The 18,557-nt window shown below is 31.4% G+C and overlaps 1 protein-coding gene across 2 annotated transcripts; it reads right to left on the reverse strand.

Annotated features, from left to right (window-relative positions):
• Nucleotides 1-12,288: 12,288 nt before the first annotated feature.
• Nucleotides 12,289-18,551, reverse strand: LOC119644459. Of its 2 annotated transcripts, none has more exons than XM_038044020.1 (3): nt 18,338-18,551; nt 16,177-16,278; nt 12,289-12,548 (listed from the first exon to the last, which is right to left on the reverse strand). In XM_038044020.1, the coding sequence occupies exons 1-3, from the start codon at nt 18,526-18,528 to the stop codon at nt 12,506-12,508; spliced, it is 336 nt and encodes a 111-aa protein (XP_037899948.1). In that variant the 5' UTR covers nt 18,529-18,551; the 3' UTR covers nt 12,289-12,505. The 2 variants fall into 2 exon arrangements, with proteins under 2 accessions (XP_037899948.1, XP_037899947.1); XM_038044019.1 differs by having other exon boundaries at nt 16,174-16,278.
• Between the last annotated feature and the right edge of the window lie 6 nt (nt 18,552-18,557).

Here is an 18,557-nt window from a genome sequence, read left to right on the forward strand (position 1 = left end):
ATAACTTCTTTAAATTCATAACCTTTTATAAATTTTTTAAAAATTTTTTTTTTTTTTTGTATACTGAAGGGGAAAAAAAAAAAAAAAAAAAAAAAAAAAAAAAAAACAAGAAAACGAATGCGAGTTGAAATGTTTTTGTGCCGACTACCAACGTAGATCATTCCATGCAATTCTGCTACTACAATATATATATATATATATATATATATATATATATATAACAGTACCAAAACGAATCGTTGCCATTGTGATTAGTATTGTAGATTATTACGTTTATTTTAAAAGTAAATTAAGTAAATTAAGTAAATGGAAAATAAAAAATATACAAAATAATGAAACATAAAAATAATGACAAGAGAAATGTCACTCTTTACATACGCCCTTAATTAGAATAATTAAGAAAATGATGCCCTTCTCTGGCTGCCATCATCCTGAAGAAGACTAAAAAAAAAAAAAAGATTTAAACGTCATAGACGATTTAAAGATGTAAATGACGAACGAAAACTAAAATTCTACTACTCTGTAACATTGGATGGACGTGGCCAAGTTTTCATATTCGTCGATGAAACGTGACAATTTGTCGATTGTAGTCTATAAAAAAATTAGCAAAATATCTGAAAAGCAGAGGTGTTCTCATTGCGTTGCATTGCACTGTAGCCGATTACGATCCATTAAGAATTGCCGCAGCTTCTTCATAAATTTGGAATCGACATCTCAATTCTGGTGAATGGCAGAGTGTTCACCGCAGATATTACACAGGTGGATGTAGGAGTAAATGAACTTTCATTCATTTCAGTGCATTTTGCATTTGATACATATGTGAAGAATTTATATATTAGGTGCTTGCAAGTATTTTGATCATTTTTTCATTTTGAAAAGGCATTCATTGAAAAAAATTAATACAATATTTATTAAGCAAAATATTTTCCATCATTTTCTATGTATGTATATATATATGTATATATATAACGTATACAAATCCGTATATAATACTATTTGTGGTGCTTTATGGACGATATGAATGTTCTATTGTGGCCTTGCAAAAGTTTTAACCAAAATAAGGAAGAAGGATGCCGGGCGGCAGACACTGCAGCATCGTTCGATCGTAGAGTGTAGAAGGGAATTTCTACAGTTTTATCTGCTCATCGTTTTTGTAATTAAAGGTACCGCAAACTAATTATTTTTTTTTGCATTTTAAGTCAATTCCTTTACTATAAAGTGAAAGCTGCCAGATTCTAATTACCTATGTAAAAGAAGGAAAATGATGATTTTTTTTTTTTTTTTTGCCCCAGACATATAATCTGAAATTGAAGACCAACTTTGCTCTATTAGGCAAAGATTTGAAATTGTAATCGCGATCGCCAAAGAGATTAAATTATGAATAAATTATTTTTGCTATACGCCCAGCTACATAGGATCTATATATCTATATTCCACAAGCCTGTTTGTTTGCTTGTCAAATTCAATATTACATTTATAGAGGCTCTCAACGAATTCTTCTGACTTGTTTACAATATCTAAATTTAAAGGTATAAGCAGTCGCTTAAACGATATTTAAGGAAAGATCGATTTCAAATTCTCCATTATATTCATATTGCGGTTATCCTAAACAATTCGTTATTCTGCATCTACGAGAGCTATTTAATGCATTTCCTCTCCTTATCGAGTATGATGATAATATTTAGTTTTTTCAGCGAATCGTGGGCGTGAGGTCTTTACTATCTATTAATTATACAGATATTTTTTTATTTTCATTACCAGATTTTACTTATTAGAGAATTGAAATGAGTTCTTAAGTGGAAGAAGAATTTTTTTCGAAAATTTATATGGAGTCACCCGTTGGGTTATATTCCTCGAATGCGTGCTAGTAGTAAGTTTTGATCTTTATAAAATATATTAGTGAAATAAGTAAGAAAGAAAAGGTAGAAAAGAATTAAAAAAAAAAGAAAGTAAGTGAACTTCAATAAAGTGTTTGTGATCAGTGTTGTATTTTCAAAAATCGAATATTTTTTTTTCGCTGTTCTTTCTCTGCTTTTGGAAGCCTTGCTTTTTGTTGTTGTTGTTCTTTTGTTCTTCTTTTCTTTTTTTTTTTTACACAATATTTATTGCATTGTTTTTTGTTTTTGTTTTTACTTTTCATGATTATGAATGATCGCTATATTATGTTTTTCTTCTGATTATCTTAGATCGTTGATTAGCGGTCAGTTTTTAATTCTATTTCTTTTTTCAACATTAATATTGATGTGAATAAATCATCATTGTTTAGAAGCCTGTAAAATGTTAAATAAACGCCCTGCTTAAAACGAAATTTTTTCTTTCCAAGCAAAGTAAAATCAATTAATTTCCCTTTCTCATAAAACGCGTTGCCGGTATAAATACTTTCGGTTAAGAAGAAGATTAATGAATACGATCTCTGACTCTCTCTCCATCCGGTTTTTCGGTAAATCATTCTTAGAAAAGGAATAACTAAGTTTAGAAAGGAAAGAAAATGCCCAAAAAAAAAAAAAAAAAAAAACAAAAAAATATGTTGAATAAATATATAAACAAATATATCCATCCTAAAATAATAAAGTTTTTAGCATTTATTATTGTACACTTGCGTTAACAAATCGTCGTTTACAACGTACAATTCTTTCGATTTATTCCTTCTCATGATTGTGTCTGCTTATTCTCTGTCTCTCTCTCTCTCTCTCTCTCTCTCTCTCTCTCTCTTTTCCTGTCTCTGGCTGACTTTAGATTGCCTGGCTGAGATTGTCGATCAAATTGCGTGCGATCGTGTTTTTGCTTACAGAACTGTAATTGCGATAAGCTATTACTATGAACTTTCGCCAAAAGAGAAAAGAATTGGTTAATAAATGTCAAAGAAGAAATTTTGCTTATCGAGCGAGAGTAAAGTCTTTGCAAGTCTAGTCTTGCATTCGGTCATGATCTGTCAAAAAAAGAAAAAAATGAACAATAAATGCTTCCTTTATTAGGCTAATGACTACAGCATTAAAGAGAAGCAGATCAGTAAATTATTTGATAAAGAAAAAAACTTTTGCTATTTTGTTTCCTTTTTTCAGTTATTAAAGCAATGTCTCCCTTATGCTCCTTTTCGCAATACTTAATTTAAATCTTATTGCTCGCTAGCTGATATCAGATCAAGCTTTATTGGGGCGTTGAAATATTGTTAAATCACGACATTGCTGTGATGTCGTTAAGAGTGCGACTGTCAGTCCTCGAGGGTTTATAATTTATTTGACGGGTTTTTACGCATCAATAATGTAAAATGTATATGAAATTATGTGTGTGTTGGTGCGATGCTTCAATAAAATTTTTAAATGGCGCGAACTGATAATTCGGGAATGCTATGTGCATTAAAAAATCTTTGATTTAAAAAAGAAAAAAAAAAAAAAAAAACAAATGGTGAGATGTTCCCGGTAGATATTCTCATTCGTTCATTTGTGTCAATATGAAAATGCTGTAAAGGTGACTTGGCGGAGAGCCTTAGTGTCAAAACATTTAAATAAGTAAAAACATGATAGTGGTCCATGGCCCATCATTAACTACGCTATACCACCTTAGAGTAACGACTTTTGAAAATAAGCCAACGTAGCCGAAAAACTAGGCCAACCCGAATCGTTTTCGATAGCTTTCGTGCTTGGGCCATATTACGTCAGTATATCAAATTTGATCAGACGTCGAAGGGACAGACAGGCTTAGATCAATTGAGAATTTTTGATTCTCAATGGATTGGCATAACAAAAAGTGGTTCTATCACAAGTCCTATTGGGCATTGTATGTACCCGCAAAAATTGCATATACCCTTGTATGCATACAAGTAATGTTAAGTACAAAAACTAACCAACGAATCATTTATTGATAAGCTTTTATCCCTTTTAAGCGTTTTAGGAAGAAAAAAAAAATTTATTGAAGTAATTATATAACAAAGAAACTTTGTATGAAAGTGTTTGTGAAACTGTCACGATTAGTAAGTGGTCTTCTTTGGTTTTTAAGAGAGCATACTTCAAGTTCTCTTCATTACTTACTTACTTGCACAGACAGCATTTTTCTCTTTTGTCCGTCGTCTGTCTTCATTTGATAACAGAAAGTCATTGATTTGATTGATTATTTTACTAAGAAATTCGTATTCGGAAATACGATATATTAAGTAATTCCTTGAAAGTCGGTCATGTATTAAATAACACGAGTAAAGGGTTTTTTCCTTTTTTATGCACACACATATGTTCGCCGTCAATTTGTGCTCATACATTCAACAACAAATCGTTTCTCTGATGAAATTGATGGAATAAAGCTCAACTCAAACCCTTTCTTACATAACAGAAAACTTGAAAATATATAAACAATTATGTATAAATGAAATTAATGCGGGAGAAAACTTTCATATTAAATGATAGTCAAGTATGTTGTCCGTATTTATGATTGATTATCTCCTTTTCTTTTCTCATTACAATACAAATATATATTTGAGCGCAATTTTTACTGGCGCCTCTTATGTTCATTTGTTCTTTTTTGATAGGATGTTTTTGATGATTTTAATAACTGTCTTATTATAAGGTGACTTTATAAGTATATTGAAGACTTCGATTATAAGAAAAATATTTTTATAAGATTTTAAATAAGAAAAACCTCGATTTTATTTATACCCTACACCATTTGTAACAGTCAGAAATGTTTAAGATATGTCCATCTTTTATTAGAAAGAAAATGATTTTTAATCAATCTAAGCTTGTCTGTCCATCTGTCTATCCATCTATCTATGTCTGTCAATTTATTTTTGTGTTCAAGCTATATGTCGTAATTTTTGAGATTTTTTAAATGACATTTGCTATACACATGGTTCGGATCCGGTCACTGTTTAGACCCATCTCCTTTTGAAAAGTCGTAATATGAAAAAAATTTTGCAATTTTTAAGATTTTTCAACGAAATGTCATAGTCATGTAATAGTATTTCGTCATTCTAAATTCGTACGAAAAAATTAGTTCGGCTGGGGCAACTTTTTTGAACCTGCTTCAACCATTCCTACGAAGACTCTATCTTTATATTGTAAAAAGATTTCATTTTCAATATTTCATGGTGGAAATCGGCTCATAATAGTCAATTGACAAAGAAATCAATCTTAACAAATTTGGCCCGTGTAAGTCTATTTTTAAGATCCCCATTCGCCATCCCATATTAATAATTTACATTCAAAAAAAAATAAAAATATATTCAGGTTTCGTTAATTTATGATAAAAATTTGCCCATAATAAATAAATTTGACTTGAAAATTAACTGAACCAAATATGAATGACATACTCCTCACGAATAGTAAGCCCTTTAGCAAAAAAGTTGATGAAGATTGATGCGTAAGAGTAACTTGATATAAAACTTATCTATATTAAATTTGGAACAAGAAAGTTAATTTTTTTGACGTCATCGCACACAAGGACTGTCATGATATATTAAATTTTTATATGTCCATACGTCCATTTTCCAGATCCTACAATATACAGAGACTGTCATGAAAAGCAAGTCCTTCTATGACGACAAAGTCCAATTTGTAGATGGTTATGACGAAAGCAACTGAAAATTAATAAAATCTTTGAGAAATAATTTAAGCTTGTTAAATCGCGTGGCCATCCTCCAATATGAGCGGTTGCATGAAAAGTATGCCTTTACATAAAAATGGCGCATAATTTTCGGTGTACTAACGCTATCACTAATGAATGAATGAATGAATGAATGACTGTAGTAGGCGAAGTGGTGTACAGTATCTAATAGTCGACCTTGGCCGATTATAACGTTCCTACTTGCTTTAAAATAACTTGATGGTCAATTTTTTTGGTGTGACGACAATTTTCACTTTCCGTCAAGGTGTTAATATTCATATCACATAAGTGTAATCATAAAATGAAAGTACGTCTTAAATATATATATCCACTACAAAAGCCTGCTACTGCCTGTCTACTAACTTTGATCATAAAATAATGCAAGTTATATATATTCTTAAGCAGGGCAAAAAAAACACATTATTGGAAAATTGTAAGCTAAAATTGTTGAAAACAAAGTTGAGCTATGTATTTTCTGTGCAAGTTCCAATAGCCAAGTACAACAATGCGTGTCGAACTCTTATTAACCCTTGACTAATATTTTTTGTTTAAAATTTAGCGCAAAGACCAATCAAAAAGGTTAATGGATTAACAAACCATTATTTATTTACTTTATATAAAAAACCGGTTTAAAATACATTTCGAAATCTATATAAGTTTTTGTCACGTTTCTGTCATTTCCAAACTTGTGCACAGAAATGCTATAAGTTGAACACTGACTGATTCCTCTTTTGTTGGTTTACTGTTCTTTTGGGCTATTGCATAGTCTAGTCCCACACATAGAGAGACTGTCACATCCGGTCATAAATGCAAGTGAATTCGATTCCCTGTGCGGTATATCATACTTAAGCTTCTATTGGCATATAATCACAAGCGAAACGGAATCCACATAACACTTACTGATCGAAAATACATTTCCTAGGCTACGTCTCCACCTTATGCATTTTCCTCTGGTTGCTCATCTCTGATTATACTGAATGTAAACTGAATTTTGGTTTACGTATTTGTGGTTGAGTGGTGCAGTTAACTTCGTAAACAACTTCACCGATAGTTAACAAATAAGTTTTCGAGAAAGTGTTTACTATAAACTTTAATATCATCCTCCATATGTGCCCAGTTGAATTTGAGTTTCAAAGTCAATCTGAATGACGGATAAAACCTTTGCAGGTCGAAAAGGCAGGCAGAAAATATTAATTTGTTTTAATAAACAAACTACAATAGTTTACTAGCTTAGGGATCGCAAAATATTTTCGAGAGGACGCTTTAGGTTCCATTGAATTACTAACTCAGAGAAATGCAAATGCAAATGCAAATAGTTTCCTATAAGGTTTCCGTTTTTAACTTCCAAGACTATAGCATATTTTTGTAGTAGTTTAGATGCATTGCTCAGTGGCTTCCCTCGTCATGAGTGATAAATTGACCTATTAGCACTTTAACTACTGCGAAATTGTCACTTCATTTATTCGCGTTCGTTTGTTCGTTCATTCGCCCCTTTTGGTAAAGGAACAGGGTTTTTCATTTTTCGTTTTCTTGGTCTAATAAATGCTTTGAACCTACGTTCAAACGTGGTTTTCTTAAGCACTAGGAAAACACTGTCGATGTCAAAACAACCGTTGCTCAGTAGTTGCAGCCAAATTATAACTTAACCAGTCTGCAAACATACATAAGTTCATTTAAAAGCTAGCTGTCCAGAGCAGGCTTCGGTTTATTTTGCAAAAAAATCTTCAAAATGATGCAGTAGCGAGACGTAAGTAAGACGTGGAAGACCAAAATGACCATATAAGATATATTTTACGTTTTTATTTGAAAAAAGGTAAAAGAGCAGCGGAAGCACATAGACAAATATGGTCTGTGTATGAAACTAATGCTGTAGTGGAACGCATTTACCAAAATTGTTTTGCGAAATTTCACTCTGTGAGGTCAAATACCATGATCGAAGCTAATCGACACATAACGATTGGTGAGATTAATAGTTTAAACCGAGTGGTCTACGGATTGTAATTTTATAAATGATGTGTGTAGTCATCAGCACGACCGAATAACTAACTGTACTGGATGAAAGTATGAAATGGGATGATAATGTTCTTCCCTTTTTTCAATTTAGATTAATTTCTCACACCTTCAAGGCTAACAACATTTACATTAAACAAAACGGCTAACAAACTTACTTAATGTAAGGATTGCTTAGTGGAAATGTTCTGCCTATAGATTATTTTACTTATCAGGCCAACACAACGCAAGCTGGAATGCGTAATGTGAGTGAGGTGTTATTACTTAGTGCATGTCTTGTTGGATATGAGAGCACTTCAATACCGTGCATTAGTCATTTACGAATAAAGTGCATTTGGTATGAGCTTTAAAGCTTTAGAAAGAAAGCAAACGATCGTTTGCTTGTAAAAACTTATCTAACATATTGAACTTGGACCAGAAGTGATTGACAGTGAAATTGTGCTATCCATGCGCTAGAGAGTAATCCACATCTAAATCTTTTATTTAAAATATGACAGACGACTTTACCGCCAACCTAATACAAACGCAATAAATAAATATCTACTGATATGTCATTATCATTAGATGTTTATTTACTTGATAAAATTTAGTTTGAATATAAATGCAACGAAATTAATATTAAATAAATACTAATAAAGCAACAAATAAAAGAAAATATTTACTCATTTATAAACAAAAATGTAATAACTTGATTTTAATTTGAAACAAATACGCTAACTTTGTAATAAGTAACAGCGGTTTGGCGAATTTATTTATCTAATGAAACCATTTTTACGGTCAATTAAATCGATTACGTTTCAATTACTTCAAAAATAGTCAACAAAATATTAGATTTTTCATAATGTGTGTGTGTGTGTGTGTATGTATGTGTGTATATGTGAATTTCTTTTTTTTTTTGGTTTTTTAATGGCTATCAAGTGGGGTGGTCCGACAAATTACAGGTCAACCTACTATTATATCAGTTTTTTTGGATGATAGCTAAGTGCGTACATAATGATAATCGTTATTAAGTTTGACGGTTTCGAACCACACGATCAAAGTAATGTCATTAGGATAGCCAATCAGTTTCGCTCTATTTGGTTAGCGGTAAATTAAGGAACTTCATCATCATGGAAATAGGCTTTGAAGTTATGTTTGAAGTACTTCTGCGCGGCAACATTACATTTCTCTATATATATGTCTAAGTGACTGCTGCACCACTTTAATTACTTATGGCGGAGAATTTCTTCAGTCGGCAATATTGAACGCAAATTTTTAATGTCCAGCATTATTAGTATAACATAAAATGATTTAGTCGCGATACTGCATTTTGTTGCCATGATTATACCTATCCCACATAACATTTATTATTGAAAGATTTTCGACAAATTTGAATATCATAAATGTATATATGTATGTGTGTATGTATGTGTGTGTGTGTGTATGTGTATGTATGCTTAAAGTTAGCACTTTTTATGTCCTTCTATGCATGTATGTTGGCATATTTGTGCGGTTATTATGTTGCGAAAGCCGTAAGTATGTTTGGATGTTTGTTTGATTGCATGTTTTTTTTCTAAACATTTGTATACGTATGTATGTTTGTATACTTTCGCATATATGAACATTTTTATGTTTGTTTCTTTGCATCATTGTTTGTTTGTATGTTGTCAGGGTTATTAGGTGCGTTTGTATGCACGTATCTTTATATGACTACATGCTTGTATTAAGTTTGTGCCATTATATGTTTTCATGTTTGTCGGTGTGTCGGTTTGCACTTGTTTGCACATGTATGGACATGACTGTGATAATGTTTTATATAAATAATTTTTGTTGTTTTTGTTGTTGCTGTTGTTTTGTTTTTGCTTCCTTTTTTTATATTTTTCTTTTTTATTTTTTATTTATTTATTTTTTTTTAACTATCATTAGATTTGTAAATTTTGAAAAAACATCACAATAAAATTTGTTAACATTTATGTAAATTTTTTACATATGAGTTTCCGTTAGTTTCTTATTACATTTTAATAACAATATAATATTACAAAATATCATACTAATGCTATATGACATAAATGAAATTTGAAAATTTCACGAACGCGAACATACCGTCGAAAGCATCCCTATCAGAAGAAAAAACGTTTAAGAGTTAAAGCGTTGCGGTTATTCTAATTATCCATTAAAAAGAAAAACAAGTTTTAAAATCTTAATATAATTAATGAGCCAAAGAAACTTAATGCTTATTATGTTTGTATGTATGTTTTTGCATTTGTTTTTTTTTTTTTTTTTTTTTTTTTTTGAGCGTGTGATCGTTTCCGTTTCCTTGTCAAGTTTTCTTGCATACATATAAAAAATGTTTTCATTACTTTTAAAAAAAATCCTTATTATTTTTTTTTTTTTTGTTTTCATTTTTATATCGAAAAAAAATTCCTTTCTCTTTCAATGATAAACAACAACACAACAATTGATCAATGTATTATATTATAATGATTTCCGTTAACTATGCATATATACACATGTATGTATACATGTTTGTATGCAAGTATGTATTAATGGGGAGATTATTATTCTTTCTTTCATTTTTTTTTTTTTTTTTTTTTTTCAAGATATTTTAGAAAGAGAGAGATAGCTAGAGTGAAAGAGAGAAAGTCAAGCGCTATAAGAGAAACAAGGAGACAGAGAGACAGAGAGAGAGAGAGAGAGAGAGAGTGAGAGAGAGGAAGAGAGAGAGAAATTGAGCAAGACAGGAGGAAATTGTTTTTTTATATTTTCCTTATAAATACCAAATTTGAGCTTTCATTGGAGTTTTCATTGACTTTTTTTTGTTTTCCTGCTTTCAAATAGTTTTGTTTTTATAGTCATAAATGTAGCTTAAATTTACAAATGTTTCTTTTTTTTTTTTTTTTGTTTTTTATGTTTATATGTAATTTCAATTTTTCTTTTATATGTACGCATGTATGAGGCATGTGTTTGGAGGGTTAGCTGCTTAGGTTTTTTGCAATTACATGTAATTTTATCGAAAGAAGGAAATCATTAAAGAAGTTATTGCAAACAATGCTTTCACCAGATACTATAGGAAATTTTTTTCAGAAAAATATTATTAAAATACCGTATGTTTTATCCGCTAATATTTTACTAGATAGGTATCATGTATAATGTGTGCAATTTTTTTTTTAAAGAAATTCTCACAATTGCTGAGAGACTTTAAATTCCTATCGTTTTGCTCGATTCCATTTATTGATTGAGTTTCGATGGTATTCAATTTCGCTGGCATATGGCATTAATCTCTGTTGAGTGACAAAATTTCGTAATAATCCTATTAGCGTATATTTTAGATATTGATTTATTGTTGCAATAATAATCACGCAAACCCAGGACAAGAAATTTGTTATTCCATTTGTGTGCACATTCTTCATCACAATTCATCGAAAGGTGGTGAATCAATTGAATATTCCTAGGCTAGCTTGCTTTCAATTACCACTATACAGGTTGTGCTTATTATTTGTTCGTTTATCTATCCATTCGTCTATTTATTTCATGCTACATTTCTATCTTTCTCTACTTTCATACATTTGTACATTTGAGTATTTGATTCAACGCAACAGTCTATGCGTGCATCGTCCGTTTTTTTTTTTTATTCTTTACATTCATCTTTGCGCTTCTTACGACCCATCTGTACCTAATTCCGCATCTACGCAACCATCTATGCAGAAATTTTATTTTTACTTATCCGCCCACCTGTCTGTTTGTGAATCTTTGGTGTAAATTTCATCGTATGTATATTTGCTTGAATATTCACAGCCATTCTAGTTGCAGTTGTTAATTTGGTCATTCGTTTATCATTATTAATTACTTTACTCGTCCATCCGATCTTCCCATTTCTTCTTCTAATCGTTTGTCCGTTTAGTACATTTTCATCAATCAAATGTAAAAATGAACATTTACGTTTACCAGGATTATTACCGATTATTATAGCAAAATAAAAAGCTGAAATAATTTATCAAACTGTATCATAGAAATGGAACCCACACTAATGGGCCTGACATAACTATTTTGTGTTATTCTTCCGGTTTGGTTTTTTTTTTTTAATACAATAGATGTTTGGATAGTGATGTAACTAAACGAATATGCCTTATATAGGGAATGTTGTCGCAATGTTGTTCTAATTAATAGGTTTTCAGGTTATAGTCTTAAGTTATAAATAAGCAAGTAAAGAAAGGAGAGATATAATTGAAACTATTTTTTAAATCAAATAAAAACAAAAAGTTGTTTAAAGCGATATTCTTGCCAATCGCAGATATGTGGAATAAGTGACACCAGTCTAGCATGTTATAAGGATCGCATTAATTTACGAAAAACCCCATACTATGGATGGAGAAGACTTTTCAAATGACGAGGCTTGTTACGGACCTCGAACAGGAATGTGGAAACTTTCTCTGTCCCCTTAACGTATTGAGACGGAGCAAAACATACGGCTATTAAAATATATCTGTTTGGTAATTGATTTCTTTTCTTTTTTTTATTTACTTTTTTTTTTATTTGGTTTGTTTGTTTTATATATCCGGTCTCTAAGTCTTTTTCTCATTTTCTTGTTATTTCGAAATTTATTAAAGCTTTTCAGCCTTGAATTTGCTTTATGCTTTATGCTTTCGTTTTGTTTTTGTTTTTGATTTTTTTTTTTTTTTTTTTTTTTTTAGTTTTTTTTTAATAAATAATAATTAAAATATTTTTGATTTTTTAAACCTCCATAAATAACATCGTTTTTCACAATATTTATAATAAAATGTATGTATGTATGTATGTATGATTTTTGCTAGTTGTTGTTGCTGTTTTGACTTTTATTGTTAACTTATATATTATGGCACATCAAACTTTGTGAGAGTTACGTTACGTTTGTCTCCATTATCGCAACATTCGCTTCCTTGTCTTCTTAAAGTACGGTTTCCATTTCAGCGATTTCCGTTTTATAGGACCTTTAGGTAAGTAAAGGGTAATTGCGAAGAGAAGAAGAAGAAGAAGAAGGAGAGGAAGAAGAAAAAATTTTATATATTAGTTAATATAATGTGTTTGCTTCTTTTTGTTTTTGTTTTTTTTTTTTTCATTTAATCTAAATCTTTTGTTTATGTATAAATGTCATGATTATGATTTATAGAATTATTCACATATGTTTGTATGCGCTCTGTACACAGCACACACAGACGCGTTGTTGTTTTAATACTTATATGCAATTATTTAAATTTTGCCAAAGGGCCATTGTTCCAGCTAGAAGAGCAATATTATTTATTATTTTCAATATAAAATTGTTAATAAAAATGTTTCATATAACCATCACCTTGAAAAGAGAAGCTTACTAGCCTTATTAATTCGTATGTATGCATACCGGATTTATATTTAAGTGCTTGTATATAAAATGAAGATAAAAATTTTCGAAATCGAAAATATTAAAGCAGTCATATATGTCCCTGATATATTGTAAACATTACCTGAAATAAAGAATGCGTTGTAAAGAACTTGAAAGTAGCATAATGCTTAATATATTATGTCCATCTGTCCATCTGTAGAAATCGGAAGGTTATAAATGCTGCCATAAGAAGCTGAAACTTATTCGATTTGTTTGTAATTTAGATTTACAGATCAGTAAAACCAATCGAGTAAACTCGAATAGACAAAGTCGTCGATTATCGACTCACTGTGACGAGTAGCGAGCTTAAAGTGATCGATAAACTATGCCATTTTTCTTTTAATCGTAATACTGTCGTCGAGTAAAAGATTCAAATTACGATCGTATTTATTTGATACCGACAGCTATCAACCGACGACTCGCAATCTAGAAGACATACACATCCACTTATAAGTGCAATAGTTTAGCTCTTTCATTTGAAAGAACGGACGTGCGTATTTTAGACCCGATAAGGCGCGTATATATAAGATTTGAAACAGATTTTGGGCAAGTCAGTTTGTCCGTCTATTCGTCCACCCATCTGGCCGCCCATCCATATCTCCGTCCGTCCATCCGTCCGTCCATCTTATAATCGCAAACATTGTGTGCTCTTAGCTTGCCTTCACACAATGGAAACTTCACTGCAGATGTGCAGTTAATTAAACTCTGGCATAAATAAAATTATTCAGACTTTTTTATGGATGCTTGGACGAAAATCATTCCGATGTAACAATTTGGAGGCCGACTATTAATTATCAATAATTTTTGCGGTATATGCGCATATACATACAAATATATTTGAGATAACGGTTATTCAAGATTCGCTACAAGGCGAACATAATTTGTTTACTTATGCTACAGATTAATATGTATTTAAAAAATATAAATATACACCTATACAAATATACACCTATAAATCAAATATATATATATATATACATTTATATAATTCATGTGGTCAAAGTATTAATAACGTGGTATTAAATATTTATAGAGTTTATCTACTTAAATATGCGATATTAGCTCTGGTTTATTATTATAAAGGATTTGGAAATGGAAACGCTTAGGATTGAAAAGAATTATAGTAAATACATATGTATATATAATTATAATAAATTGTGAAAACTATTGCGTATGCATAATGCTATTACGAAATTTCGATTGATGTTCGATCATGTATTGATCGTGCATTAATGAACGAACATTAAATGAATGCCGCGTCCTAATCAATCAAATGTTTCGAAATTTTTTGCCTTACATTTACACTTATTTATAGATGCTATATAGTTGTAATAATGATAACGACCGTATTTACTGTAAGCAGAATTTGTTTAAGACTTAAAAGCTCGATAATTTTTCATTAAGTAATCCTCGATAATGTTTTTACGAAATGATAACTAATGTCTGCTATGAATTGAAAGCTATAGCTTTCTATCTATTATGCGTTTGGCTTTTTGCGGTCCAGTCGAAGCAATACTCAAGCAGATAAGCGGGAAAACGTGTTAATCAGAACAAATAATGTATAATCGTAATAATAATGCTGCCAAGTTTTTCCTGAATGAGAAATAATACCAAGAAAATGAATGAAAAATTGCTTTACACGCAATCATTTAGGGCATTTAATTGCGTACCATGCCCGACTGTAATTGTTTAAATTATTTTTTCCAATTATGAAAGATGAGAGAATTTGTACTCACACAGATATATGTGTAATGAACTCGGTAGAGTATATGTCATTTCGATTTGCTTGCGGTTTGAGACGGAATGAACTTATTAAGCGTGTATCTAATGCACCGATGAGGTTCCAATGAAATATGAAATGTGACTTTTTTATATTCACAAATAATTTCTGTGCAGTGTTTGAAGGCATCGTTGCTTTATCCAAGATGCCATGTAATATGATCGATTTTAACGAAGCCGTACAGCGTTTGGCAGCTGTTGAGAGGTTTCACTGTACACTCATTACCTTGCTCGAGATTACCTTACCTTGCGTGCATATGCATAACAAAAAGGGTACCAAGAACAATATGCTAATATCCGATATTAAGGATAACGTAACGTAACGTTGCAACTATTGTTTTCATTGATGGCATTTATTCTATTGTATACATTATTGCATGTATTTATATATATATATATATATATATACATCTTTTGTTATGCGAAACTATTGTTTATATTTTCCACTATTCATACTCATATTGAAATAAGTGCGATCGTAGATACGAACAAAAGCTTTTATTAATTAAAAGAATAATAAAATTACAATCGTTTCAACGGAATAGTAAGCATAGTGGATCTACTTTATTTGCTTAGTTTCACTTTTATCAATTATGCAATGAATAATATTTTGTATTTGAATATTTGTGATATCATAACAGAGTCCGTTATCAGAGTAAGTGAATACTCATTTTTTAATAAATAAATAAATAAAGTCATTATCATCTATCACATAACATCCTTTTACTAGATTGATGATTGGTTACAGGTTAGAGGTTACAAGTTACAGGTTACAGCTATTTTACGTAATCATGTATATGTATCTACTGTACGGACGTGTATATCTATCTGTCTATTTACATTTTGCTTCCGATGCCTGTGAATGTTAACATTAGGATAATAATTTTGTGAAGACATTGGTAAACATATTTCGGAATTATGGTAAAGTGCATACAAGCGTTATAGCAATGTGAAAGTGTTGCTAAAATCATAATTAAATGTTTTGATTTTGATTTGGTAAACAAAAAAAAAAAAAAAAAAAAAAAAAAAAAAAAAAAAAAAAAAAAAAAACACGAAAAGAACTTTGCCAAGTTCGATGTCTGCATATGATTGCACATATATTTAGATACATATACATATATACATACATACATACATACATACATATTTTTATGATTTTCATATTTATTTATATACAACTTACTTTACGTATACAGAGAACTGTGAGAAGAAGTGTTATTGTGTTAAAATAATTTTTTTTATTTTTTTATTTTTTTTTTTTATTTTAAACTTATATTCATGCAGATCTTTGACATAAAGAGACATCGACTTAAGCAAAAGGGTTGAAGAGAGATAGCGAAATTAAGAAAGAAAAGTGAAAGGGATGAGGTAGTGTTTTATGCACATGCTAATCTACGGTTAATAAACAAAAAACTTACCACCTGTATAGATCTTGTGCACTGGCCGCTAAACTAAGATTACCCAACAGAGGAGGACGTTCTTTCAAATGATGATGATTTAGTAAATCGGATGAGGAAGCAAGTCTGCACAGAGAGAAAGCAAAATAAATAAATAAATTCTATGTTAAAGTTTACTTTTAATCTTTTTAATTAAATATCAAATAGAAATTTCGCTTTTATCGCTTACATTAGATATATCATCCATGTTGTTACTCTCATCAATTATATCATCATATAATTTTTGTCATCTAAATACGCTATAGCCATACTTAAGAAATAAAAGCAAATCGTAGCTACTTCCTTGCACTAAGAACCGAGATTTTATTATATTCACTACTTAACCTCAAATAGATGTCGATCGTAGCAATATTTTTAAACTTGTTTTCATATTTAGAATGTTTTTCCAATCGATCATATCGGGTTTAGGTTTGGCATTGCATTAAATAAGAAAAGAAATATTTGTTTGGGGAAAAAGAAACTTTATATTTCTACGCGAACTTCAAGCCTTTAGTTAAACTCTTTTGGATTACCGATGTAGGTCAAGTGTGCATCGCAAGAGGTCATATGGGAATCGCTTGGTGGTGGATGCGTCAAAACTTCCCAACTAAGCTCACGGAGTTTCTTGCCAGTCCCTATAGAGGCGTAGGGCCTGGCGTTGTCCTGATGCAACACAACAATTCTGTCTCCGTCAATCGCTAGCTTCAAACCGTCAATTTATTAACAGCAAGAGATCCTTTCCAGTCTCTCGCAATGCACAATAAAGCTTTCCTGGTCGTTAGTCCTGGTTTTGTCACCAGATGAGCTTCTTCACCTCGCTTGGATCACAATCGTTTTCGCAGAATGTTGACGTATGTGACCTATTTCTCATCTTCAGACACCATCCGTTTAAGAAATGGATTGTTTTCACTCGATTTGACCAAGGCTTTATAGATGGAAATTGCATCCTAATATTTACGGGTGTTGCCTAGGGGTAGAATCATTTGAGTTCCCATAAGATGACGGAGACTTTGCTGACATAGATAATATTAACGGATCGCTTGATCTTGTGATAAATGAATCAATGCGCAAAAGAACAGTTAGAAAACTAAATTTAAATACAGAGGTGATGATGGTAAGAGAGATGGCGGCACAAATGGTGTACGAAGAAGGCCAAAACGAAGGTGAAATTAGACAGACAAAGGGTATACACATTGACAAACGAGCAGACACTGGTAGAGACGGCCGAGAGAACACAATGTCTAAGCAGGACGCGTGGAGAGGCATAAAGATGAAGGGACAAATCCTGCGAAAGGACAAGGGACTTGGTGTAAAAACGTTCGTAATGATTTACTCGTTCAGGGCTTGGCCTATATAAGTCTAAGACGATGATGTTTAGAAAGAGGTGGGGAAAGAGAGGAAGGGAAGAGAAGGAGAACATGTTCGTGGATGTGGCTTCATCATGTTTGACTTGATTGATTGACTGAATGTGACTGACGAAACAACGAGTAAAGGAAGAGTACAGGAACGCACGAAGACACGTTCAGATCACAGGATAAACTCATAAACTCATGCATTCGGGAGAAAAAAGATTAATTGAAACGAGCTAGCGATGGCATATGGAAGATCGGATAGAAAGTAGGCGCGTAGAGTAGTGTACGACAAAATAGTTATTGAAGCATAGGATAAAATAGCTATAGAAACCATAGCAAAGATGAACCGAGATATTTAACAGATATATAAACAAGGCGTGTGTTAGCTTAATTCGGATTTTTTTTTTCAAATTTGATATATGTATGTCAAAGCCTAAAACCGAATCTAAAGTAGGTTAAATAAATAAATTTCATCCATTGGAAATGAGTGGAATTAAGTTCACCGATCGTAAAGCAGAAGGACGCAGGTGTACTCCTTTCCTGGAAATGTTCTGGTCATCTTTCTATTACACATCATTTTGTTGCTTTCTTTCACTTGGATGCGTGCTTATTATATTTTCTAAATACACTTTGCTTTGCTTTGTAGTACAAAATACACACATACATAGATTTAATCACCATAACTTTTTATCTAAGGTACACATATTTTCCCCAAAACCCCGGCGGTTTATTTACTTATTTATTTATTTATTTATTTATTTCTTTTTCCTAAATTCACAATTAAACTTATGTACCTTAGTTGTGGTGTTTTGATGCCGTGTTTATCCAACGCCTTTTCCAATTGTCGTACACGTAAACGTGTCATATCTAGTTCATGCTTAACTTTCCACAAATGTGTATCACATATGGGATCGTTGCAACGATGCTTTTTCAATATTTCAGTCGCTTCATAGACCGCACCGCGGAACGTTAACGATTTACCCATTGAGAGGGAGATTAGAGCACAACAGTGGC

This window comes from Glossina fuscipes, unplaced genomic scaffold (assembly GCF_014805625.2).
Source record: "Glossina fuscipes isolate IAEA_lab_2018 unplaced genomic scaffold, Yale_Gfus_2 117202, whole genome shotgun sequence".
Taxonomy (NCBI): domain Eukaryota; kingdom Metazoa; phylum Arthropoda; class Insecta; order Diptera; family Glossinidae; genus Glossina; species Glossina fuscipes.